The sequence below is a fragment of the Microcaecilia unicolor genome, chromosome 2 (genome assembly GCF_901765095.1).
Source record: "Microcaecilia unicolor chromosome 2, aMicUni1.1, whole genome shotgun sequence".
NCBI classification, from domain to species: domain Eukaryota; kingdom Metazoa; phylum Chordata; class Amphibia; order Gymnophiona; family Siphonopidae; genus Microcaecilia; species Microcaecilia unicolor.
The window spans coordinates 350,545,343-350,573,154 of NC_044032.1; the positions used below are offsets into that span (position 1 = coordinate 350,545,343).

Below are 27,812 nucleotides of genomic sequence, written 5' to 3' on the forward strand. Positions count from 1 at the left end.
TGAAACAAGAGACGTACTTTAATTGCATTTTGAATTCTTATTTTTAGACAACAGAATGTGAAAATGTACAGAAGTGTGAATGAAGACTTTTACAAGATTATGTCATTGCATTCACAAATACATTTCAAATTTCAAAATATGATTTCTTAGTGAAATACTTAAAACAGTGGGATGTAATATTCTTCTTCTTCTGCTTCTTGACTATCCTGAGGAAGATTGAGAACATCTGATGTTTCATACTCAGGATCTCTTTCTGGTACTTCTGTAAGGAAAATAAAATGAAGATATACTAAAAAAGCAAAAGTCATAGAGTCCCTTTTACTAAGCCACAGTAGGCTCTATGTGCGTGCAGCATGCGCCCAAATGAGACTACCGCCAGGCCAGTGCGCCCTCCTGGCGGTAATTTCAGATTTGGCGTGCGCCCATAACAAGTGGATGAATTATTTCCTCCTACGCGTGCCTTTACCGCTAGATCAATGGGTGGCATTAAGGGCTCAGGCCGGTTTTGGGCAGGCTGCTTTCATTTTTATTGCAGGCCCTTTTTCCGTCCTATTTAAAAAGATCCATTTTTTGTAGATGCAGGAAAAACTGGCTTGGTGCGCACTCAATACACGCGCCTACACTAATGCAGGCCACTTTTTACCGTGGCTTAGTAAAAAGGGCCCCTTAGGCATTAGATTAGGCATTCATGTAGTGAAGTGTTTAACCAGAACATTCTGGCGAATCCCTGAAATAAAAGTGTCATAACTTTCATGTTTTCTGTGATCTGCCATTTCAGTTAGTATGTTGATGAAAAATATTTTGTAATAAGAATATTGATATAATGCAGGAATTAATTAGAGTGTGATAGAAATTGCCCCAAGCAAGTATGGATAATTAGCTGAGATCTATCACTAATACCAGCTTATGCAGGAATAGATATAACAGCTCCAAAATAGAAGTTTTAAACTGCAGGAATCAGTTGGTGTAATCGTGATGGCCTTCACAGGTGTAAATGGCAGAATGCAGTGTTCTGAGTCAGTTCTAGAATGGAATTAGGGAGAAGCAAGTATAAAATATATATGGTTGTTTCTCCCTAATTCCATATCAGGACTGACTCAGAACATTGTATTCTACCACTTAAGCTAGTCAGGGCCTTATATGTTCTATATTGTATGGGCTAGAGAAGTAGTCTAATGATTAGAGCAGCAAACTGAGAACCAGGGAAGACAGTGTCCAAATCTTGTTTCTCCCACTGATGCTACTTGTGATCTTGGGCAAGTCACTTCACCTCCATTGCTTCAGGTTCAAACTCAAAACTCCATTTGCTACCATGTTTTAATGTGATTAGGTATGTTAAATAAGGCAAATGCCACTATTATTTATATCCACTTACCCCCAGATTCTATATATGGGGGCCGATATTCAGACTGCAGCTAATTCCTGCAGTCAGCGGTGAACCCAGAAATTCAGTGCCGCAGTCATATCTGATGACCGGCATTGAATTTCTGGGGGTTTTTGGCTGCTATTTACGCAGGTCTATCTGGTTGCTAAACTAAGCTGGGCAGCTAATGCTAACCAGTTATGTCATGTGACATTGCCACCCACTAAGCAGTAATATACAGCTCAGATAACTGGGTATCTTGTGCATAATATTAGCGCTTAGCCAGCTTAAGGCTACTTAACTGGCTAGTTGCTGGTTGGTTAAATAGTTTTAAATATCGATTGGATGGTGTTAAAAAATTGGGTTCCGATATCTGGGCGCCAATCCAAGATGTGTGCCCAACAATATTGGCTCTTAAACCAATCAGTGCTAATAAGACACAGCTCTAACTAATTTGGTATGTGAAGGGGAGGATGGCATTTGTTTTCGGAAGTCCAGCTTGGCCACCTGGGCTTGAGAAAGCATGTGACCACGTTCCCACAGTCCTAAACAGAGAAGCATTCTGTAATTTTCCTTAGAAGCATTCTGTAAACTTTCCCTAGCTCTGAATAGGCGCTCAGAGCCTAATAAAAAGGGAGGGCTTGTCACAGCAGAGTGGGAGCTCATCTGTGAGTAATGTATGGACTGCGCAGAGGATCTGTCCTTGGTCTAAAAAAAAGCTCCTGGCTTTTGCTATAATGGGCCCCTCCAGCTGATGATAAGAGCCTGAATGATGGAGACCAGTGATGTATATATAGTGTATGTATTATTGCTTCTTTTCCTGGTCTAAGAACTCTTTGCATTGCTTAAATGTAGACACCAGTGATGTAATGATTGTTTAGCTAATCATTGTGTGTATAGAGCTAATCATTGTATATACCTTAATCATTGTAGAATTTAGCTCCTCTAATAAAGGTCTTATTTACTTGACACGAATCCAAAAGAATCCACAGTAATTACTGGGTAGTCTGTGTCAGTGAGACAGGCTGTAAATCCATAGTAATTCAGAATTATGCGCTGAGAATTATACCTGGTTTCAGTAAGTGTAAGGCCTGGTTCCCAAATGCTAGTCTATAATGGGTGCTCATTTTGAGTACCCATTATAGAATTAGCATTGAGTGCCAATATTTTTTTTGTGCTATTTACTGAATATAGTCCTTAATGTGCATTACATTGTTAAGGCCAAGTTAGTTAGCCCAGGCCCACCCAGTAGCAGCACACCTATGATGTGGCTGGAAGGGATCCCCAAGCCCCACCTTCTGAAAACTCTCAATAACTTTCCCTCCTGCATACCTTGTAAATAGCAGATCTTTGCCTGCAGTGAGCAGCGACTGATACATACTGTTCGCACTGGCCCCACAGCCTTCCCTCTGATGTATTCCTGCCTATGCGGAAACAGGAAGTTGCATCAGAGGGAAGGCTGTGGGGCCAACATGAGCATTGGGTATTAGTTGCTGCTCGCTGCCAGTGAAAATCTGCTATTTAAAAGGTGTGTGTGTGGGGGGGGGGGGGGATATTTGCGAGACCATATGGCATGCAGGCGAGAGAGGGATAGACCAAATCACCAGGGCCTTTCCTGTGCTGTGTCCCACCCACAGGAAGTTACAACCAAAGAAAGGAGACCAAAGAATAATTCCAAAACAAGGAGGAACAAAGTAAACCAATGAGATGAGTTCATACTTTGAAGAATATAGCCAGCATCCACTGCTGCATCATGGTATCCCTGAAGTTGCCACCTACCTCTATGTGTAGTGTGAGCAGTGCTTTCCTCAGGGACATCTTCCACTATCTCAGAGTGTGCCCCATCACCTATCTCTTCTGGCAGTGTCACAACTGCTTCTTTCTCATGCTCCAAATGGACATGCCCATTCTCTTCTTGTGCTTCTGGAACTTCTTCTGGCTCAGCCTCTACCTCAGGTTCTTTGGTTTGACGTTTGCCTCTCCCTCGTCCAGTCCCCCTCCCTTTCCTCTGTCTTTTGTGTTTATTCTGATCTCTGAAAAATATGAAGAACATTTACTTGACTAAAAGCTGGAAGTATTTTTTATATTATCCCTTATCCTCTATAAAATATTTGCTAGCACTTTAACATCTGAGTATTCTGTTCATTTATGCAGAGCTGCCAAGGAGGCCAACCTATCAGAAAATTTAGGAACTGCCCTGCACCACCCATAACTTCACCCATCCCCGCCCACACCTCTACCCACCTGTAACTCACTCTGCTCCGCCCACAACTCGATCCAACCCCACCCACAGTGGCACCAGTGGTAGCCTCTCCTCCCAATGGCAGCAGGAGAGGCCATCCTAAAACGTCCAGGACCAATGGCAGCAGGAGATAACATCTTAGGAAGGCCTCTCCTGCTGCTGCTGGAAGGGGAGGCCACTCGGCGGGAGATCCCAGCTCCTCTGCAGCCCTGAATAAACTGAATAAACATCAGTTAAGGAATGGGCTAAAAACAACAAACTTTGCCTGAACCCAAGTAAAACTGAGCTGCTATGGATTCCTAAGAAAAGTGGGCACATACCTGACATTAACATATTAACATACATATTAACATATTAGATGACAGCAGATAAAGACCTGTATGGTCCATCCAGTCTGCCCAATAAGAAAAACTCATTACATACAGTATGAAGTGAAACATCATATATATACCTGATCTTGATTTATCCTTTCCATTTTTAGGACATAGACTGTAGAAGTCAGCCCAGCGCTGGCCTTCTTCTAACATTTCTGAAGTAGTTGTCAAAGCCCCTGAATAGCTCCACTCCAGCCCATCCAAATCTATTCAGCCTCAATCAGGGCACAGACCATTGAAGTCTGCCCAGCACCGGCTTTCCTACCTAATCTCCGCTAAGCTTCTTTGGATCTGATCCTTCTAAACAGGATTCTTTTGTGTTTGCCCCACGCATTTTTGAATTCCGTTACCATTTTCATCTCTACCACCTCCCGCAGGAGGGCATTTCAGGTATTAAACTCTCTCAGTGAAATAATACTTCCTGACATTATTCCTGAGTCGGTCCCCTTTCAACCTCAATTCATGTCTTCTAGTTCTACCACCTTCCTGCCTCTGGAAAAGGTTTGTTTGCGGATTAATACCTTTCAAATATTTGAATGTCAGTATCATATCACCCCTCTTTCTCCTTTTCTCCAGGGTATACATATTTAGGTCAGTAGTCTCTCCACATATGTCTTGCTAGGTAATCCCCCTACCATTTAATCACTTTTTACTGAACCACTTCAAGTAATTTTACATCCTTGGCGCGATAAGGCCTCCAAAACTGAACACAATACTCCAAGTAGGACCGCACCAGTGACTTGTACAGGGGCATCAACATCTCCTTTCTTCTGCTGGTTGTAGCCCTCTCTATGCAGCCTAACATCATTCTGGTTATGGCCACCATCTTGTCGCACTGTTTCATCACCTTGAGATCTTCAAACACCATCACCCCAAGGTCCCTCTCCTGAGCCAAGTTTACCAATCTCTCCCCTCCTATCCGGTACATCTCTTTGGTATTTCTGCACCCCAAGTGTATCACTCTGCATTTCTTAGCATTAAATTTTAACTCTCAAACTAATAGAGAAACCTTCTAATTATACATATATATTTTTTGTTATATCAAATTTATCTATGCGATATTTTCATGTACCTTGATTGTAACACCTTTTGTATTTATCATTCCGTTAATGGTGATCACCATTGCGGCATAGTGTAAGCCACATTGAGCCTGCAAATAGGTAGGAAAATGTGGGATACAAATGCAGCAAATAAATAAATAAAAATAAACATTTTTTTTTTGCAGTGAATAGTGCTCAGAACTGACTGTATATCAAGATCTAGAAACCAGCTCTTTTAATAGCCATCATAGCATTAAAGTCCACCTCCCTGCCTGACTCTTCATTCACATTTTACTCAACTATATCAGAAATCAAATATAATTTTCAAAAGTTGAACTTATCTGTATGTATTTTATTTATTTATTTATTTGTTACATTTGTATCCCACATTTTCCCACCTATTTGTAGGCTCAATGTGGCTTACATAGTACCGGAGAGGCGTTTGCAGACTCCGTTGTGAACCAATACAAAGTGATGTTGTGGTAGGATAAAGTTCATGTGGCATGGCCACATTAGGGAATCGTGAACAGAAGAGTTGAGTTTTGTCCATTATGCACTTTAGTTTAGTTGTGTTGCAGAGATCAAGCATTTAAGTTGGATTGGTAGGGTATGCCTTTTTAAACAGGTTAGTTTTAATGATTTCTGGAAGTTTAGGTGGTCATACGTCGATTTACTACTACTACTACTACTATTTAGCATTTCTATAGCGCTACAAGGCATACGCAGCACTGCACAAACATAGAAGAAAGACAGTCCCTGCTCAAAGAGCTTACAATCTAATAGACAAAAAAAAAAAAATAAAGTAAGCAAATCAAATCAATTAATGTGAACGGGAAGGAAGAGAGGAGGGTAGGTGGAGGCGAGTGGTTACAAGTGGTTACGAGTCAAAAGCAATGTTAAAGAGGTGGGCTTTCAGTCTAGATTTAAAGGTGGCCAAGGATGGGGCAAGACGTAGGGGCTCAGGAAGTTTATTCCAGGCATAGGGTGCAGCGAGACAGAAGGCGCGAAGTCTGGAGTTGGCAGTAGTGCAGAAGGGAACAGATAAGAAGGATTTATCCATGGAGCGGAGTGCATGGGAAGGGGTGTAGGGAAGGACGAGTGTGGAGAGATACTGGGGAGCAGCAGAGTGAGTACATTTATAGGTTAGTAGAAGAAGTTTGAACAGGATGCGAAAACGGATAGGGAGCCAGTGAAGGGTCTTGAGGAGAGGGGTAGTATGAGTAAAGCTTTTGGTAGTGCATTCCACAGTTGCGTGCTTATGTAGGAGAAACTGGATGTGTAAGTTAATTTGTATTTAAGTCCTTTGCAGCTTGGGTAGTGCAGATTTAGAAATGTTCGTGTTGATTTGGATGTGTATCTAGTTGGTAAGTCGATCAAGTCTGTCATGTATCCCAGGGCTTCACCATAGATGATTTTGTGAACCAGGGTGCAGATTTTGAACGCAATGCGTTCTTTGATTGGGAACCAGTGTAGCTTTTCACAGAGGGGTTTTGTGCTTTCAAATCGCATTTTTCCAAATATAACCCTAGCTGCCGTGTTTTCTGCGGTCTGAAGTTTCTTTAAGGTATTGATGTTCTTGGTGTCTTTTATATAGTGCTCTTCAATATTCTGATAGATATTCACATTATCTATAATGCTCTCAGTTCTTTATACATTGTGAACAGTGCTGTGCTTATTAAGTGCATTCTTCCTTCATCCTTCTCAGTGTTTTCTACTTGCTGGCATGTTTCGCCAAATCCGGCATCTTCAGGAGAATGTTAACTGTAATGGAGTCTACTTGTCTTCTTCTCCAAACAACGGCAGAACGCCGACGCTTGCGCTGCCGGTGTTTGGAGAAGTGAGACAAGTAGTCTCCATTACAGTTAACATTCTCCTGAAGATGCCGGATGTTCATTACATGTCATGTTTTGCTGACAGGATGGAAATACATGGGTTTCCTATCCTGCCAGTGCTGCATGAAAAATTTCCCCATGTTTTACATGGAATTTCAATTTACACAGGTACATTGCGAGTGGGGCAGAAATACACGTTTATTTTCCCACTGTTTCCATGTGTATTTGTCTGTTTAGTCACATGGGCATGTACATTTTTTTCCTATTTTGTGACCTAGACACGTGTCTCCTATGCGTGTGTTTATTTTTCTATGTGTATTCTGGGGAGCAGAGATATATCAATTTTAGCTGAGTGCAGACCTATTCTTCTGAAACTAGTAAACAAAGGCCCATTTCTGAGAGCAATGAAACGGGCGCTAGCAAGGGTTTCATGGTAGTGTGTATGTTTGGGAGAGTGTGTGTGTGAGTGACTGTGTGAGAGAGAGACAGACAGCGTGAATGCGGTAGTGTGTGTGTGAGAATGAGAGTGTGTGGCAGGGTTCCCCCTCTTTCCTTTTCCCCCCTGTGTTCCCTCCCCACCCCCATCATTCCCCCCCCTTTCCTCCCCTCCCCCCCCTTCCCTGCCTGAGGGTGGTGAGTCCCATTCCCTCAGCCTTTCAGGGTCATCCGTCGCCTTGTGTTGTTCAATCTGGCTCCCTCCCTGCTGCCACTGCCAGCATGATGCATCTGGCTCCCTCCCTTCTTCCCTTGCACCACATTGAGGCTGGCTGGCTGGCTCTCTGAGAAGTTGAGGCTGGCTGCCTGCTCGCCTGCCTCCCTCTGACCTTTTGGATGTCTCCGTTTCAGGGGGAAGATGTGTTTGTTTTTTGCAGGAGCGGGGTCATGTTGTTTGTGAGTGTCGTGTGTGGCGGGGGAGGGGACAGGACCGTCATCCGCGCCGCTGTTGTTCCTTGGGGGGGGGGGGGGGCAATGTGGTTCTGGCGGCGGGTGGCTCATTTCTGGTGAGGGGCAGGAGCGACATGGTTTGTTAGCCCTGCATGGCTCGTCGCGGTTTTACCTGGTTCGTGGCATGCGCCGCTGTTGTTTCCATTGTCGTAGCTCTGTGTGGGTAGCGGTTTTTGTGCCCCGCCCTCGACATCATCGCGTTTTGACGCGAGGGCGGAGCAGAGCTACAGTGTGGAAATCCGGAGTTTGTGGCCTGAGTAGAATGTTGGAAGTGAGACTCTGCTCCGCCCTCAACGTCATAACGTTTGACGCGAGGGCGAGGCCCAGAGACTGTGATTTTCGTGGCTTCAGAGCTTCGAACATATGAACCTTGGCTTCAGTGACGTCAGACAATAGAACGTTGAGGGTGAGTTTTATATATATAGATGATGGCCTAAATCTACACTTGGGGCCCCTTTTACTAAGCTGCATAGGCGCCTATGAGTGCCAAAATGGACTTACTGCCTGACTACCATGTGGCTCTTGTGGTAATTTTATTTTTGGCGCGTCTGAAAAATAATTTTCATTTTCGGACGTGCATAGCAACATGTGCCAAGTGGCATCTGACACGCATAGGTTATTACCGCCCAAATTCTTTACCACTAGGTCTATGGCTGGTGGTAAGGTCAAAGACTCAAAATGGATGAGCGGCAATTTTGATTTTGCCGCACGTCCATTTTTGGGAAAAAAAGAGACCTTTTTTACTGGCACGCTGAAAAATGATTCTGTGCATGCCCAAAACCCATGCCTACACTACTGCAAGCCACTTTTCAGCGCGCCTTTGTAAAAGGAGCCCTTGGTTATTTTCTTGTGTATTTTTAGGGATTTCTAAAATAACCAAGGGATTTCTATCCCTAAAAATACACAAGAAAATAACCAAGGGCTCCTTTTACAAAGGCGCGCTGAAAAGTGGCTTGCAGTAGTGTAGGCATGGGTTTTGGGCATGCACAGAATCATTTTTCAGCGTGCCAGTAAAAAAGGTCTCTTTTTTTCCCAAAAATGGACGTGCGGCAAAATCAAAATTGCCGCTCATCCATTTTGAGTCTTTGACCTTACCACCAGCCATAGACCTAGTGGTAAAGAATTTGGGCGGTAATAACCTATGCGTGTCAGATGCCACTTGGCGCATGTTGCTATGCACGTCCGAAAATGAAAATTATTTTTCAGACGCGCCAAAAATGAAATTACCACAAGAGCCACATGGTAGTCAGGCAGTAAGTCCATTTTGGCAATCAAAATTGCCGCTCATCCGTTCTATTGTACATACACAAATCATTTTGAAAAGTGTCCCCTTGGTGTATATTAGTGTCTGCCTTGAGCAGTTTCTTAATGTTTCACAATACATAAGTGTAGCTTTCTTCTAATATTCAGAATACATAATTCAATAACATTGATTTAAAATCAAACTAGGATTCTAACACAGGAAACTTGTGTTCCAATGTTCCTACTGTACTGACGTGATCTGAAAGCCTCTCGCAAAAGATGCAACTGGATCCCAATGTATTTTATTTCTTTAAAATATTTGTAGCCCACATTTTCTATTGTTCTATGTGTCATTTAAATGTAGCACAGACCATGGTGAGCAACTAATTGCAGATCTTGATTTGCCTGATTATAACTGGGGAAAAGAGGATGTGTGGGGTAAAGGAGATGAGCGAAATGATAAACAGTTGAATGAGATCTAAAAATGAAAGGTATACGATGATTGCATTGTTTCAGAAACATTTTTCAGAAAAATGAGCATTCTACAACCAGCACATTAACAAAATAACAAGTGACAAATGTGTCATAGCTTTTGGGTCCAGTTCAAGCTTTCTTCATCCTGTGTAGTTCCCCCTTACACACAAAGGTGTAATATTCAAAAAGAGTCAGATAGATTGATCAGATAGATCAGTTCAACCTCTCTGTAAGACCAGGGCTTCCCAGACCTGTCACAGCCTAGGAAGCCCAAAGTCATTCAGGTTTTCAGGAAATCCACACGGAATATGCATGAGATAGATCTGAATGCACTGCCTCTACTGTATGCAAATATATCTCACACACTAGGGATATCCTTAAAACCTGACTGGCTGTGGGGTCCCAGTGGATGAGTTTGAAAAGCCCTGGGAAGACAATATTCACCAGATTATAATGCTGAATTAGAGCTTCCGGGCTCTACAGATTTGTTAATGTACATCAAAGAGATGAGGCCTAGTCCAAGTTCTGCTTCAATTTAATTTATCTGTCAGATGGGTGTAGCACAGGATTAGAAGACAGCATATGGAAAGATCAAACTTAGGTACAGTTTAATGTTGCCAGCTGGTTCCAGATTCACCCAACAGGGGTAATCCAGTCCTGGGTTTATCCAATTGCATGCAGGAACTTATAGTTCTGATTTCCTACTTGTATTCCCTAAGAAAAGCAAGAGTATAAGTCAAGGAGGCTTAATTGACAGGAGATGGTGGGAGCACGCTTGGCCCATTATGTAGCCTGAAGCCTGTAAGTGGAGCCTGCCACCATATTGAGTCACCCAAAACAATAGCAAGCACTTATTATAAATAAGGGCTGTCTATGTGTAGCTTGGTGTGGACCAATAGTATGCTTTGCTTTGAGTGTATCAAGATGGTGGCTAAGGCTTCAGCCTTGTCATGTGACGCCATCTCCTGTCAATTAAACGTCCTTGGTATAAGTCCCTGTGTGCAATGGAGTAATCCCAGGACTGAATCAACCCTGTTCGGAGAATCTAGAACCACTTTAACCCTAGTTCAGTTCTGTTTCTCTCTCCAACCATGTCACAATTTACCCAAGAACCCACTGGAAAGTTTCTTTCTCTTGTGCTTCTGCTTTCCTTTTCCTGAGAAGCTCTCGATCTCTAAGACGTGTTGTGACCACTAGAAGAACAAAACAGAAGGCAAAGCAGCACTTAGTGAAAGTATAGATAAAAAATATTGTGAAAAACAGTGCCTCCCAAAGGGTAGACAACCTCCAGTCTCTGAGAGTATGAACCTACTCAGGTTTCCGGATCTTCCTAATGAATATACATGAGACGGGTCTGCATATTAATTTACTTAGGGCCCTTTTTAGTATGCTATGGCAAACAGTGGTCGTAGTGCGCCCTTGCATGGGGTTTCCCCAAACACTAAGGCCATTTTTGCTGCAGTCATAATTTTTCGTATTAATGGCCATGAATTAATGTTCTTACACTATAGGGCAATATGTTTACAATGGGATGCAATAAATCCAATCACAAATTCAGTCCCACTGTCAAAATATATCTATTACAAATTTCTGAACACCTCAGCAGTGTAATTTGCCAGCTAACTTTTAAAACACCACCCTCGTCATTGGTTCTCAGTTTTATCAATTCTTTTCAATACTATTTTTATATTTTGATGCTTTGATATATATTTTTTATATTTCAAAACTCATCTTAAAAGTATATAGATGATGTCAGATGGGGGACACAACATCCTTAATATAGATGAGCTAGGCTGGCATTATAGCCGATTTAGGGGACGGTCCATGAGAAAGCCATGGTAGGTGAAACATGATCATGTCGGACATTGTGTATAAAACTGAGAACCGATGACGAGGTTGGTGTTATAAAGTCTTGCAGCTGTGAAAGTTAGCAGGAAAGTTAAACCGCTGAGGTTTTCACAAATTTATAATAGATATATTTTGACGGTAGGATTGGATTTGTGATTGCATGTATTAATGTTGCCATTAGCAGGGGGTGCAAGAAAATAGCAATCGTAGAGACGTGACAGCCTCTGCATGTTATCATATGGTTTGTGCTGGGGGGTTTTTCAGACAATTTATTCTTTTGGTCTCCTGAACAATAAATTGCCACTGGAACACATATGTATCAGAAAATATTTATAGTAAAGACCAATGAGTAGCCCCTGACGCAGCCCTGCAGGGCGAAACACGGCCTGTGTCAGGCATTTTACTTTATACATTTTCAATAAATTTGTTTACACTTATACTGATCTGCTTCGTTGTTTTCCATCTTAATGTTGCCATTAGCATGCAGCCATTAAAAAACGTTAGCGCATACCACCATCCATTTTGTAAGTGGTGAGAGCTCCTGTGCTATTCAGTTAACGCACGGTAATGTAGCTGCAATAACTGATTAGCATAGAAACACTCATTCTCTGCTCCAGAAATGCCCCTCCTTACTTACCGGCACTTTTACTAAACAGCACTAAAAAGTGGCCTGCGCTATCCCCAGTGCAGGTCCTTCCCGTGTGTTATGACCACTTTTAGCGCTGCTGGGAACTGGATGATTTTTCTATTTTGACAATACTAGCCATGCGCTAATTTTCCCATTAGCATGTGACCATTAGTGTGTGAGCACTTACTGATAACCTATTTTGTAGGTTGTAAGGGCTCACACAGCAACTACGCACAGCAATGTAGCTGCATTAACCAATTAGCGCAGAACAGGCCTACTCTCCGCCCCCGAACCACCCCATTCTAAAAAATAAAAGCTGTTTTTTAGCGTGTGGGTAGCACGTACACATGCAAAAACTACTGCAGGATGTCTGAGCACACCCGCGGTAGTGAATTTTAACCTGCAGTAAGCATGCGTTCATGCTTACCCCAGCTTAGTAAAAGGGCTCTTAACTTATTTATTTTCTTATTTACTGCCTGCAAACCTGAAAGCTTTCAAAGCGGTGCACATTCAGGTACTGTAGGCATTTAGCTGAAACAGTGAGCAGGCAATGCTATCTCGGCAGATCACAAAGATGTAATCTAAAATGTCCAATTTATTCATCACACATATAAAAATAATATATCATAAAGCCCGACAAGGCCTTGTTTTGCCTTGCGGTGGGCTGCATCAGGGCCTTCAATCACAAAGATTGTCAACAAGCATAAAAATATGTTAGTATAAAATAATGCTATAAACGACAGACCAACTTTCACATAAAGAAAATAAATAAGTTATATATTCTGACAATAAAACATTTAGAAGTAACATTTGAAATAAATAATTAAATAATGAATGGAAACTGCAATGGTATGCATAAAATAGAAGCGCATTTGGATATTGAATACATACTCAAAAGATGGTTCCACAGAATATATCACCTTTCTGCCTAAATATTTATTTATTTATTTATAACCTGTCTATCCAAACATCTAGGTGAGGTACAATAAAACATTAATTAAAAAAAACACACACACAATCTTACAAATCACAGACTCTAAAAACTCAGAACCCCCAACAGCCAAATGCCCTAGAAAATAGCCAGGTTTTTAGCAAATCCTTGAACTGGGGAGCAGATGCCAACCGGCGCATAACCAACAGTAACAAATTCCACAAACGAGGACCAGCAATAAAAAAAAAACTTGACTACAAATTTCCTTCAAACGTACCAGATAAAAAAGATAGAATGACCAATAAATTCTGTTTTTGAGACCATAACGCCCAAGAAGGACAATAAAACTGCAAACTGCACACTAAGGCCTCAGGAGCAATACACTGCCGCGCTTGAAACACTAATAACAAAAGTTTAAATTCAATACGCTGCACCACATGCAACCAAAGCAACAACCTCAACTGAGGCGTAATATGCGCCTCCCGACCCGAACTCAAAAGAACCCGTGCAGCAGAGTTCTGTGCAAACTGCAAGGCCCGCAAAGTTGTATGTGGCAAACCGCACAACAAAGCATTACAATAATCAAAAGAAGGTGACACATAACTCTGCAGCACAGTACGAAAATTCTCCAGGGAAAAAAAGTCCGGTCTAGATATCATCCACAGTTTAAAGAAAATAACCTTAATCATAGCCGCCTGTGGTCTGCTACAATACATAAAACATATCAATCTGAAAGCTCACTTCATCAGAAACTTGTCGAGCTTTATGATATACTAGTAAAAAGAGGCCCGTTTCTGGAGCCAATGAAACGGGCGCTAGCAAGGCTTTCCTGTGCCCCCCCCCCCACCCGTCGTCGATGTTGGTGAATTGCTCTGCCTCCGCCCTCAACGTCATAACGTTTGACGCGAGGGCGGTGAATTGCTCCGCCTTCGCCCTCAACGTCATAATGTTTGACGCGAGGGCGGGGCCCAGAGACTGTGATTTTCGAGGCTTCAGAGCTTCGAACATACGAACCTTGGCTTCAGTGACGTCAGAAGCCAATAGAACGTTGAGGGTGAGTTTTATTTATATAGATTATTTATTTGTATTATTTTTATATGTGTGGTGAATAGATTGGACATTTTGGATTAAATCTTTGTGATCTGCTCCTTTTCTGTTCTGTGCTGGATATTGCGGATCGCCTGCCTATTTGTTTCTTTGGCAATGCTATCTCATGCATATTCATTACTGGCCTTAAAAGGGGTATTGTATCATTCCTGTCTTGATGGACCTCTGCTGGTTACTTGGTAGGTATCATACCGCCAAAACCTTTACCCTGACGCGACAAGTATTTTTGGATCTGCGTTACAGCCTGCTTTGAACTGAGTTCCTCTATGCACCTTGTTAGAAGGCTCCTGATGCAGGCACTGTAGCGCTGAAACACAGCTGCTATGTTGAGTTTCTTTGGTGTATTTCCAATAAACATTACATTCAAGATCCTTCTCATCATTCCTGTGGTTCTTGGAAGTGCCTACCTCTCACTCTACTCCTTTTGGTCATAGGGACTTCTGTCTCATTTCCCCTCATCATACATGTTTATTTAGATTTTGCTCACACCTTTTTCAGTAGTAGCTGAAGGTGAGTTACGTTCAGGTACTCTGGATATTTCTCTGTCCCAGGAGGACTCACAATCTAAGTTTGTACCTGAGGCAATGAAGGGTTAAGTGACTTGCCCAAGATCACAAGGAGCAGCAGTGGGATTTGAACTGGCCACTTCTGGATTTCAAGACCAATGCGCTAACCACTAGGCCACTCCTCCACTCCAAATTAGGTTGATAAATCTAGGCAAATGAATGGTAGACCTACATTTATAAGCATAATAGTCGTTTTGAATATCAGGCCCAAAATGTATAATCCGTCTAGCAAGAATCCTGTTCAAGACTGATCATAATAAAGAAAACTGTTGTACATATCAAACAATACAAAAATATTTAGACAACAAAAGAGACAAACCCATATAAAAACTATCCCCCTGATATTCATCAGGCAGCATTTTTGTAAACACTGATCACCGCCAGATGCATTAGACCCAGAAATTCTGTGCTGAACCTATCCAGGTCTTTTGCAGCTGCTGGAAATTATCCGTATCTGGCTGATATTCAGAACCAGTAGGCAGATAACTATCTGGGCAAGTTAGGCCTGTCACTTATATGGACCAACTTGCCCATACATTATCTGGGCACCAGCGCTGAACTCTGCCCCCAGACTGCCCTGGCACTAACTGGACATAGCCACTGAATATCATGTCGGAACCCAGTCAGCACTATTTAAGCAGATAAGAATCTCTCCTACCCAGTTAAATAGCACTGAATACAGAAATGCCAAGTTACCCAGTTCCAGGCTGGAGATTTTTGGCCAGTCCTGATTTTGTACTTACAACCCATAGCAGTGTGGGATTTGTAGTACCTGATCCTGTCCATTGAAATCAGTACTGCATGTCCCATAATGCACCAGGATGAGGAGGACAGAAATCCTGGATTTGGTGAAAATCTCCAGCCTGGAACTGGGTAACTTGGCATTTCTGTGAATATTGATCTGTATATACTGGGGTGCGTGGTAATACTTACATAAGTACATAAGTATCGCCATGCTGGGACAGGCCAAGGGTCCATCGAGCCCAGCACCCTGTCACCGACAGCGGCCAAAAGAACAAGCAATTTGTCCCACCCATCCTAGCATTCACTTTGCTGCTCCCCAGTACCTCTCCACTCTTGTCTCTCCCTACGCCTCCCCTCGAGTACTCTGTTCTGTAGATAAATCTCTCTTATCTGTCCCCTTCTCCTCTACTGCTAATTCAAGACTCCGTTTCTTTTATCTTGCTGCACCTCAAGCCTGGAATAGACTTCCCAAGCCTGTACGTCTAGCCCCGTCTTTGGCCGTTTTCAAGTCCAAACTCATAGCCCACCTCTTTACCACTGCTTTTGACTCCTAACTCGCTTGCCCTGTCCTTTTATCCTCACCTCTTTATTCCCTTACCCTTAATTGTTCTGTCTGTTTACCTGTCTTATCTAGATTGTAAGCTCTTTCAGCAGGAACTGTCTTTTTGTGTATGGTGTACAGCGCTGCGTATGCCTTATAGCGCTATAGAAATGATCAGTGGCGTTCCTAGGGGCGCTGACACCCGGGGCGGATTGCCGATGTACCCCACCCCCCTGGTGCAGCGCCCCCCCCCCCCCCCGGAACAGGGTGACCCCCCCCGGCGAAATAACTCCCCGGGTGCAGCGCGACCCCCCCCCCCGGCGAAAGAACCCCCCCCGGTGCACGCCGCTGGGGGGGGGGTGCCACGCGCCTGTCAGCTCTTCGTTTCCATGCTCCCTCTGCCCCGGAACAGGAAGTAACCTGTTCCGGGGCAGAGGGAGCATGAAAACGAAGAGCCGACAGGTGCGCGGCACCCCCCTCAGCGGCGTGCACCCGGGCGGACCGCCCCCACCGCCCCCCCCCCTTGGTACACCACTGGAAAGGATAAGTAGTAGTAGTAGTAGAAATAGTGTACTATTCCCTCGTCCATTCAATAACATTCTATGGTTTTTTCCTCCAGGAAGCCGTCCAACCCTTTTTTGAAGTCCGCTAAGTTAACCGCCTTAACCACCTTTAACTACGCGTTGAGTGAAGAAAAAGTTCCTCCGATTCGTTTTAAATTTACCACACTGCAGTTTCATTGCATGTACCCTTGTCCTAGTATTTTTGGAAAGCGTAAACAGAAGCTCCACATCAACCCGTTCCTCCACTCATTATCTTATAGACCTCTATCATATCTCCCCTCAGCCGCCTTTTCTCCAAGCTGAAGAGCCCCAGCCTCTTCAGCCTATCCTAATAGGTAAGCCATCCCATTCCCTTTATCATCTTTGTCGCCCTTCTCTGCACCTTTTCCAATTTCACTATGTCTTTTTTGAGGTGCTGCGACCAGAATTGAACATAATACTTTAGGTGCACCATGGAGCGATACAACGGCGTAGTAACATAATAACAGATGTAGAAGATAGAAATGGCCCATCCAGTCTGCCAAACAAGGTTTATGGCTATTAAGTGACATGCTGTGCAGATGATCTTCCCTCATACCATTCTGTTTAGGGTTGTAACTGCTGTGTGCACTTTCTTAGAAGCACAATATAATCATGTTACAGCTGTTTGGGGCTGGCTTATGGTTCCATGCAGGTTATCCCCTTGCTTTGTCACTATCCTCCTTCTATTAAGGGATTCTCTGGGACTGATATTCAGCCAGCGGTGAGCAGCTCGTTTGCTGTCCGCCCCTGGTGTTAAACCCAGATATTCAATGCCGGGCTGTTTCCAGCGACAGGCACTGAATATCTGAGGTTATTTTGACTGCTAAAAAATTAACTGGCTATGCCGATATTCAGCACCAAGTTAACTTTTTAGCGGTCAAAGGTAGGCCTGCTATTTAAGTGGCCTATTTTGACCGCTCAACACAGCCAGTTTAGCGCTGAATATCTACACCTAACCAGCTATGTTGTGCCATATACTGTAGCTGGTTAGCAGGTAGCCTTCGATGGTCATCTGGTCAGTTTGGGCACCTTTTCAAGGCTTGATCGTGAACAAAAAGGGACCAAGTAAAGTCGGCCAAATGCTCGTCATGGCCGGCCTTCTTTTTTCCATTATCGGCCGAGGACGGCCATCTCTTAACCACGCCTCATCCCGCCTTCAGTACACTGCTGACACGCCCCCTTGAACTTTGGCCGTCCCTGTGATGGAAAGCAATTAAAGACAGCCAAAATCGGCTTTTGATTATACTGATTTGGCAGGCCTTAGGAGAAGGTTGGCCATCTCCCGATTTGTGTTGGAAGATGGCCGCCCTTCTCCTTCGAAAATAAGCAGGATAGTAACATAATAGATGACGGCAGAGAAAGATCTGTATGATCCATCAAGTCTGCCCAACAAGATAAACTCATATGTGCTACTTTTTGTGTATACCTGACTTTGATTTGTATCTATAGGGAAGAAATCCGCCAAAGGGCGGAGAACTCTAGACGTGGGAGGACGACCAAGGATTCCAAAGGCTGAAAGGATGTATAGTAACAAGAATGTTTATTGAGGAATAAAGACTCAACACAACGTCGTGTTTTGGCCGTTAGGCCTGCATCAGGAGTCTTAATGTCAAACAGTGGCGTTCCTGGCCTGGATGGCACCCAGGGCGGATCGCCGATGCGCCCCCCACGGGTGCAGCGCGCCCCCCCCTGATAAATGACACCTCCCCCCCTCCGGTGAAATGACACCCCCCCCGGGTGCACGCCGCTGGGAGGGGTGCCGCGGCGCACACCTGCTCCAAGTTTGCTAACTTCGCTCATTCTCTGCAGCTCCCTCTGACCCAGAACAGGAAGTAACCTGTTCCGGGGCAGAGGGAGCTGCAGCGAACGAGCGAAGTTAGCGAACTCAGAGCAGGCGCGCACCACGGCACCCCCCAGCGGTGTGCACCCGAAGCGGACCGCTCCCACCGCCCCCCCCCCCTTGGTACGCCACTGATGTCAAATGCCTTTGGGTACTGTTGGTGAAGGCAAATCCTCAAGATTTGCCTTCACCAACAGTACCCAAAGGCATTTGACATTAAGACTCCTGTTGTAGGCCTAACGGACAAAACACGACGTTGTGTCGAGTCTTTATACCTCAATAAACATTCTTGTTACTATACATCCTTTCAGTCTTTGGAATCCTTGGTCGTCCTCCCACTTCCATTTTATTCCTTAATTTGTATCTGTCATTTTAATGGATTTCTAAGTAAACAGTCTATCCTGCAACAAACATAAACCCCATACATACTTATGGAAACTTTGGGCTCCTTTTACAAAGCCACAGTAGTGATTCCCGGAGTGGCAAATGTGACAAAGCCCATTCAATTCCTATGATCTTCGTCGCATTTGCCACGCGGGAATCTCTACCACAGCTTTGTAAAAAGAACCATTTAGAAACACCGACATTTTAAAATAAATTTGTATTATCCCATAACTTAAACTTTTGCTATTATAGTAGACTTGAGTCTGGTCATCATCTCAACACACATCACAGTATCCTGCAAAATAATTACAACAATGGTACATATCCTTTAACTCTGCTTTATAATAAATATAAACACCTTAATAAGCTGTATTAATAAAACAGGTACATATTTTTGAAGTAGCTGTTTATATATTTAAACAGCTACTTCAAAAATATGTACCTGTTTTATTAATACAGCTTATTAAGGTGTTTATATTTATTATAAAGCAGAGTTAAAGGATATGTACCATTGTTGTACATATCCTAAAAAATTTAATATAAAAAAAAACAACCCCCAACATAGCACACGGGACTGTCAAGCTATTAATTTAAACACGTATTTTACATCCACAGAAATCCCCATAGCTCCTCCTCGAAGAATGGATGCAAAGCAGAAAAATGTCATTTCCCCAGGAACTTGTCATACAACAAGAAAAAAAAAAGCTGATTTTGGTGTAATCTCAATTAAAAAACATAGATCATTTCCAGTCCAAAGCATACTGGATTATAAAACCTACAAAAATCACTCAGGACCTATAGAGCTAACCTACTTTACCATAACACCACTAACTTACAGAAGTAACCCAACAAGGACCCTACCTAGGATAATGCAACACAATGAATATTGCAGTTGGGCCTAGAACATCAATACACCTAGTGGGAAACTGAACACGCTGAATTATTATAGAGGCTGAAACAGAAACTGCATGGAAACAGACTACCTGGCCTCAGTCACAAACACTGACCACAAATAGACCCTTGCAAGGTACAAAATAAGTGGCCACAAATACAAAATATGGATACGTAGACAAAGATTAAACTTAAACATCAAGAAGCCACACTCTACAGACAGTGTAACACTAGAGAAAGAAAAACAGCACCTGCACTCTTCAAACTATAAATAAAGCCGTGTAAATTTATTGTAAAACTGACATTTTCCATTCACTGAATTAAGAATAAAGTTCTTCTTTCTACTGTTGTTGTCTGGTTGTTTTGTTGTTTGTTTTTTAAAAATTTCTAATCATGTTTGTCCCAGTCTCCAGTTTCGGCTTTTCTCTAGCTTTTCTTAACTTTCTTTACTGAAAACATCCAAAAATCAAGTACTGAAAATTGCCATTTTCAATACAGAAAAATGTCTATCTTTTTTCTTTGAAAATGACCATTTCCTAGATGTTGTGCTTAGTACGTCTATCTATTCATCCCAGGGTAATGATGGAACTAAAAAATGAGCTTGCGGAGCTACTGTTGTTGATATGTAATTTATCCTTAAAGTCGAGCGTGGTACCGGAAGATTGGAGGGTAGCTAATGTAACGCCAATTTTGAAGAAAGGTTCCAGGGGAGATCCAGGGAATTATAGACCGGTGAGTCTGATGTCGGTGCCGGGCAAAATGGTAGAGATTATCATTAAGAACAAAATAACAGAGCACATTCTAAAGCATGGACTGGTGGGACAAAGTCAGCATGGATTTAGTGAAGGGAAGTCTTGCCTCACCAATCTACTGCATTTCTTTGAAGGGGTAAACAAACATGTCGACAAAGGTGAGCCAGTGGATATTGTGTATCTGGATTTTCAGAAAGCGTTTGACAAAGTCCCTCATGAAAGGCTCCAGAGGAAGTTAGAGAGTCATGGGATCGGAAGTAGTGTATTGTTATGGATTAAAAACTGGTTGAAAGATAGGAAACAGAGAGTAGGGTTGAATGGTCACTATTTGCAATGGAGAAGGGTAGTTAGTGGGGTCCCTCAGGGATCTGTGCTGGGACCGTTGCTTTTTAACATTTTCATAAATGACCTGGAGGTGGGGGTATCTAGCGAGGTTATCAAATTTGCTGATGACACAAAGTTGTTTAATGTCATCAAATCGCGGGAAGATTGTGAAAAGTTGCAAGAAGATATTGCGAGACTAGGAGAGTGGGCGTCTAAATGGCAGATGACATTCAATGTGAGCAAGTGCAAAGTGATGCATGTGGGAAAGAGGAACCCGAACTATAGCTACGTCATGCAAGGTTCAGCATTAGGAGTCACGGAACGAGAAAGGGACCTGAGAGTCATCATTGATGATAAGTTGAAACCTTCTGCTCAGTGTGTTGCTGTGGCTAAGAAAGCAAATAGAATGTTAGGTATTATTAGGAAAGGGATGGAAAACAAAAATGAGGATGTTATAATGCCACTGTATAGGTCCATGGTGCGACCGCACCTAGAGTATTGTGTTCAATTTTGGTCGCCGCACCTCAAAAAAGATATAGTGGAATTGGAAAAGGTGCAGAGAAGGGCGACAAAGATGATTAAGGGGATGGGATGACTTTCCTGTGAGGAAAGGCTAAAGCAGCTGGGGCTCTTCAGCTTGGAGAAAAGGTGGCTGAGGGGTGATAGGTATATAAAATAATGAGTGGAGTGGAAAAGATAGATATGGAACGTCTGTTTACGCTTTTAAAAAATACTAGGACAAGGGTGCATGCGATGAAGCTGGAGTGCAGTAAGTTTAAAACAAGAGAAAATTTTTCTTTACTCAGCGCGTAATTCAACTCTGGAATTTGTTGCCGGAGAATGTGGTTAAGGCAATTAGCTTAGCAGAGTTTAAGAAAGGTTCGGACGGCTTCCTGAAGGAAAAGGCCATAGAATGTTATTAAAGGAACGTAGGGAACAATCCACTATTCCTGGGACAAGCAGTACAAAATGCTTTGCTCCGTGGATCTTGTTGGGTGATTGTGACCTGGATTGGCCACTGTTGGAGACAGGGTGCTGGGCTAGATGGACCTTTGGTCTGTCCCAGTGTGGCGATGCTTATGTCTTAAGTCTTTTGTCTTTTTGGACCATTAAAAATAAAAAGTGTCCAAGTGAAAAACACATGAAATCAAGCCATTGGAACGAAGGAGAAGCCAGCTTTCCTAGTAGACTGGCCATACAGGCATCCCAGCAGAGCAGTGGGACACCCTAAGGGGCACTGTAGTGGACTTCACATAAAAGGTCCTAGGTACACATCTCACTATTACCCCCTTATGTTGTATGGTGAGCTGTTCATAACCCACAAAAAACCTACTGTATCCAACTATACACCACTACAATATCCCAACCCAAGTTAAATAGGGAAAGCTTAGGAAAACAAGCAAGTTTCAATTTAATTTTAAAACTAGCAAATGTCGGTTTTGCCCTAATATCCTTTGGCAATGAATTCCAAAGCTTGAGTCCTAGAAAATAAAACACTCAGTGACATGTGCTTCCTAAGCAAGCACGCAAAAGACTTGGCATAAAAAAACAAAACTTCAGAAGATGAACGTAGATGCAGAGATGGTTTATATGAACGTAACTGTGAAAAATGATGTGATAGAGTACTAGAATACAATCATTTATGGACAATAGTCAAGATTTTGAACTGATAGCAAAAATGAAGTGGGAGCTAGTGGTGGTGAATTAGCAGAGGAGTCACATGATCAAATTTATGGGCCTAACAGAGAATCTTTATTGCAGTGTTTTGTTCTGTTTGGAGCCGTTTAATAGTAGTCTGAGGTAAACTTGTCAAAATTGTATAACAGCAATCCAGTCTTGAAAGGATAAGTGCACAGAGAATTGTGTTTTGAGCAAAGAAATTGAGAAGTGAGTGAACAGAATGAAACTGATGAAGAATAAAGAAATGTTGTTTAACAACCATAATATGCATCTGGAATGATAAATGGTTGTCCAAATAGATGCCCAAATATTTAAATGACTCAGCAAGATGCATTTTGGAATCCATTATAGGAGGAATTGAACGTATAAACAAACATGCAGTAGTCTTTGATGGATTTAAAACTAATTTGTTTTCATAAAGCCAGAAGGTAACCAACTGCAGACAATGTTGTATAGCACTGAGGTCCAGATTATGAGAATCCATAGTATGGATAAGCAGAATGTCATCTGCATAATAATAGACTGCAGTCCCTGCATTCTCTATTACTGTGGCCAAAGGGCTCAAAAGGATATTGCAAAAGCAATGGTGGTAGCACTGATCCCTGAGGGACACCACATACCAACTTTTGAAAGGGAGAAGAATCAGTACGGAAGTGAGCAGTATAGGAACGGTCTTCTAAGAAGGCCTGGAACCAATTCAGAACCTGACCCCAATTCTGATAGAGAGGAGTCTGGTTAGAAGCAGAGAATAATCAATGAGATCCAACGCCGCCAACAAATCTTGCGAAGCAGCTAAGACAATTTTTTTGGCCTCAAAAGCAATACGAAGGTCATTGAATATGATGTAATTATCATCTCTGTACTATGGCCTGTTCAAATCCCAGATTCCCTGCGATGGATAATTTAGACTGCTCACAGTACTGGGAAAGTTGCTGAAAACCTGTTCACTCCAAAATCTTGGCTAGAAAGGGCAAACTGTACACTGGCCAGTAATTTTCCGTTAATGAAAAATCAAGACTTGGCTTTTTCAACAAAAGACAAACCAGTGCTTGCCTCCAGAGATCAGGGAAAACTCCTGTAAGTGTACTTGTGTTGATAAGAATCTGAATGAAAGGCAGAAGACCAAGATTAGAAAAAGAGAGCCAATTTGAGGGGAAAGGGTCAAGAGAACAAGTAGCAGATCGAGGTAGAAAGCAGTTGTGCAGTTTCTATGCAGGAAATTTGATTACATTTAGACCAGGAACACTCAAGGAATTTGATATAAAATCACATTGCAAGGAAGAATCACTGGAAGATTCTTATTGTTTCTTATTCTAGTAATTTCTGGATACTTAAAGTCTCCCATTATTATTCTTTCCAACCCAAATGAATTTGGAAAGAATTATAAAAAAAAGGGGTCAAGAATTGTCTGTTGGGGCAAAATAACTTTCTGAAAATTTAACAGAATAGGATAAAACATGGCACGGGGAAAAACCGGTTAAAGATGCATCAAGTTCAAATGTAGACCAGATTGGACCAGGGGTTTCCACACAAATAAGCCGCTCCAAAAAATGACCTAGTGCATTTGTTTGGGAAAAGCAGTTCCAGATTCTGCAGCACATCCCTCCAAAACTACCATACAACTGCCCCATACCATACTATATGCTCCAACCCCCTGGACTACCTCCACAACTGCCCCAGTCCCCAGAATTATCTCCTGCTATTTACCTACCATCCTACTATCTGCCCTCCAACCCCAAAATAACCCCAGCAACTGCCCCACTACCCACAAACTGCCCCCACTCCTCAAAACTACAATCCCACACCTGCCCCAGCACCCCATAAACTACCCCACGCTCAAGATTTTCCCTCATAACTATCCCAACCCTCAACTAATTCAGAATGCTGAAGCTGAACTGATAAAAGGCTGCAAAAGGAGAATGACCATATCACAATTTTCCTACAAAAACTACACTGGCTATTAATACCTTACAGTGCTAAATTTAAAATTCTGTTTGATTTTCAAAGTCCTCAGGCAAAATGGGCCAGGGTACTTAAAAAATAAGATAGCCCTCTACACACCTTTGAGGCCTCTTAAGGTCATCTCAAGGAGCATCACTATCTGTACCTTCAACAAAAGAAATTACACGATGTGATACCTGCCAGCAAGTTTTCTCAGGAATAACCCCCTGAGATGCGTCCTTTGCTGTGGAGTGTTTTCAACAGTAGCTGGCTGCCAATATCCTCCAGCTGACCAACAGCTGCTGTGTCTGGAATCTGGCACAAAATGGATTATCAACAGTCACCCAGTCTCTCTCCAACACTGAATCCAGGTCCTTTTCTGGACTTAGGTTCCTTTATGCCTTTCCCCAGGGCGAGCCCCTGTGGGAAGGTGAAAATGTCCCATTCTTCCCTAGGTCATTAGGATGTTACACAGTTCGCTTCAATGTTTTCAAACAAACAACAGCAAAAAAAAAAAAAAAAAAGAAAAACAACTCTAAGGCAACAATACTCAAGGTTCATATGATTCAAAGACAAAACAAAAAGGAGGTGAAAACCCTCACGAAACCGTGAGATATGAAGCAAAAAAGTGAGGAGAATGAATGAGGATACCAAAAAATGTGTTTATTCACATAAAAAAATGATGTTATTCACATAAAAAGTGACCCGACACGGCCGTGTTTCGGCCCAAAGGCCTGCCTCAGGGGTCTTTAAAACCTCAGAGAATGTGACGTGAAATGTGTTTGCAAACGTCTCTTTGGAGAGGAGTATAACAGGCTTGTTCCTGGTCATACAAAAAATTTTTTTTCGAAGAGAGGAGACCCAAGAGAGTTCTGTTTCATCATTTTCCTTGGAGTACACATTTCACGTCACATTCTCTGAGGTTTTAAAGACCCCTGAGGCAGGCCTTTGGGCCGAAACACGGCCGTGTCGGGTCACTTTTTATGTGAATAATGTAATTTTTTTATGTGAATAAACACATTTTTTGGTATCCTCATTCATTCTCCTCACTTTTTTTGCTTCATATCATATGATTCAAAAGAATGTTTCCAGGTAATCACAAACAAAAAAGAAAGGCCAGGCTTGCTAGCTTGCCTGCCACCACCCTCTTATCTCCTGGAATCTATTCCTCCTTCCAGCAGTGGCATAGCCATGTTGGGGGGGGGGGCTGGGGGGCAGGGCCCACCCCAATTAGACTCGGGCCCACCCAAAATTGTGCACTTTTGCTATGGCTCGCAGAGGTCCTCAAACTCTGCCAGCTGAAGATTTCCTCCTCCTCAGGCAGGCAGTACTCTTTCAAACAGCAGCTGGAAGCACTTGCCTTGAGCTGACACCAACACCAGCCCCTCTGCACATGCTTACATAGTAACATAGTAACATAGTTGATAACGGCAGAAAAAGACCTGCATGGTCCATCCAGTCTGCCCAAGACAAACTCATATGTGTATACCTTACCTTGAATTTGTACCTGTCCTTTTCAGGGCACAGACCATATAAGTCTGCCCAGCAGTATTTCCCGCCTCCCAACCACCAGTCCCGCCTCCCATCACCGGCTCTGGTACAGACCGTATAAGTCTGCCCTCCCCTATCCTCGCCTCCCAACCACCACCCCCTCTTCCCCCCAACTGCTCCGCCACCCAATTTCAGCTAAGCTTCTGAGGATCCATTCCTTCTGCACAGGATTCCTCTATGCATATCCCACGCATGTTTGAACTCCATTACCGTTTTCATCTCCACCACCTCCCGCGGGAGGGCATTCCAAGCGTCCACCACCCTCTCCGTGAAGAAATACTTCCTGACATCTTTCCTGAGTCTGCCCCCCTTCAATCTCATTTCATGTCCTCTCGTTCTACCGCCTTCCCATCTCCGGAAAAGATTCGTTTGCGGATTAATACCTTTCAAATATTTGAACGTCTGTATCATATCACCCCTGTTCCTCCTTTCCTCCAGGGTGTACATGTTCAGGTCAGCAAGCCTCTCTTCATACGTCTTGGAACGTAAATCCCATACCACCCTCGTAGCTTTTCTTTGCACCGCTTCCATTTTTTTAACATCCTTAGCAAGATACAGCCTCCAAAACTGAACACAATACTCCAGGTGGGGCCTCACCAACATCTTATACAGGGGCATTAAAACCTCCTTTCTTCTGCTGGTCACTCCTCTCTCTATACAGCCTAGCAATCTTCTAGCTACTGCCACCGCCTTGTCGCACTGTTTCGTCGCCTTCAGGTCCTCAGATACTATCACCCCAAGATCCCTCTCCCCGTCCGTGCCTATCAGACTCTCCCCGCCTAACACATACATCTCCCTTGGATTTCTACTCCCTAAGTGCATCACTTTGCATTTCTTCGCATTGAATTTTAATTGCCAAACGTTAGACCATTCTTCTAGCTTCTTCAGATCTTTTTTCATGTTTTCCACACCCTCCGGGGTGTCCACTCTGTTGGAAATCTTGGTGTCATCCGCAAAAGGCAAACTTTACCTTGTAACCCTTCGGCAATGTCACTCACAAATATATTGAACAGAATTGGCCCCAGCACCGATCCCTGAGGCACTCCACTACTCACCTTTCCTTCCTCCGAGCGAACTCCATTCACCACCACCCTCTGGCATCTGTCCATCAACCAGTTCCTAATCCAGTTCACCACTTCGGGTCCTATCTTCAGGCCGTCTAGTTTATTTAAGAGCCTCCTGTGGGGAACCGTGTCGAAAGCCTTAGTTTTCATGCATGCACTGCCTGCTGTCCGTGGCATCAGCTCGAGGAAAGTGCTGTTGGCTTGTTTGGAAGAGTGCTGACTGTCTGAGCAGGAGTAAATCTTCAGCTGGCGGGGTTTGTAGATCCCCTCCTGCTCAGGTATTTAATATTGTGGGCTTGCAGGTGGAGGCAGGGATGAACAGCGCAGCAAAGCAGAGCAGAAGGGGGCTAGGGATGTGGAGCATGAATTCTGTGCCCACCCACCTTGGACTCAGACCCACCCAACATTGGCTGGCTGGCTACACCCCTGCCTTCCAGGGATATATCCTCCCATCGGCAGGTAGTAACAACAAAACAAAAGCAGTTCTGATTTAGACAAAATAGTTCCCTAACAGTCAGTCTTAATGCCACAGTACAAAGACAGGAAAATAGCAAGCTTGTCAGGCTTGTAGGTCTTCTGGCCAGGAGCTATTCAGTCTTTAGTCTCTCAACAGAGACTGAGCTCTGGTCTTGTCTCCTGTCTTTTACAGTACTGTTAAATCCTCCTTCTCCTGCTTCCACTCCCACTGATTGGCCAGGACTGTGTTCCCTCCCAGTTTTCCCTGCTGAGGCTCTAACCCAGGGCCACTGAGAGACCAAGCTAGGCCTAGGGCAAACAATCCTGCAGTACACCACCTTGGTGTACTTTATTAGCAACCTTCAAAAAGGTGGCTAATAAATCCCAATAAATATCAAAATAAATACCCCACAACTGCTCCCACCCCCTAAACTACCCTCAACAGCTGTCCTATCACCCCACAACTTT

At 43.2% G+C, this 27,812-nt stretch overlaps 1 protein-coding gene across 3 annotated transcripts in view; it reads right to left on the minus strand.

The window, feature by feature from the left end:
* The window catches only part of HEMGN (hemogen), a 48,501-nt gene continuing 20,689 nt past the window's right edge, over window positions 1–27,812 (minus strand). For 2 of the 3 annotated variants that reach the window (XR_003940865.1, XM_030192463.1), the window contains exons 2-4: window positions 10,630–10,705; window positions 3,143–3,396; window positions 1–262 (exon numbers count right to left, since the gene is read on the minus strand). Coding sequence is in view for 2 of the 3 variants with exons in the window: in XM_030192463.1 (XP_030048323.1) it covers window positions 159–262; window positions 3,143–3,396; window positions 10,630–10,705 (434 nt within the window). In the remaining variant the exon portion in view is untranslated. Of the gene's footprint in view, window positions 263–3,142; window positions 3,397–10,617; window positions 10,706–27,812 lie in introns of all 3 variants that reach the window. The other variant, XM_030192462.1, reaches the window with a different exon arrangement.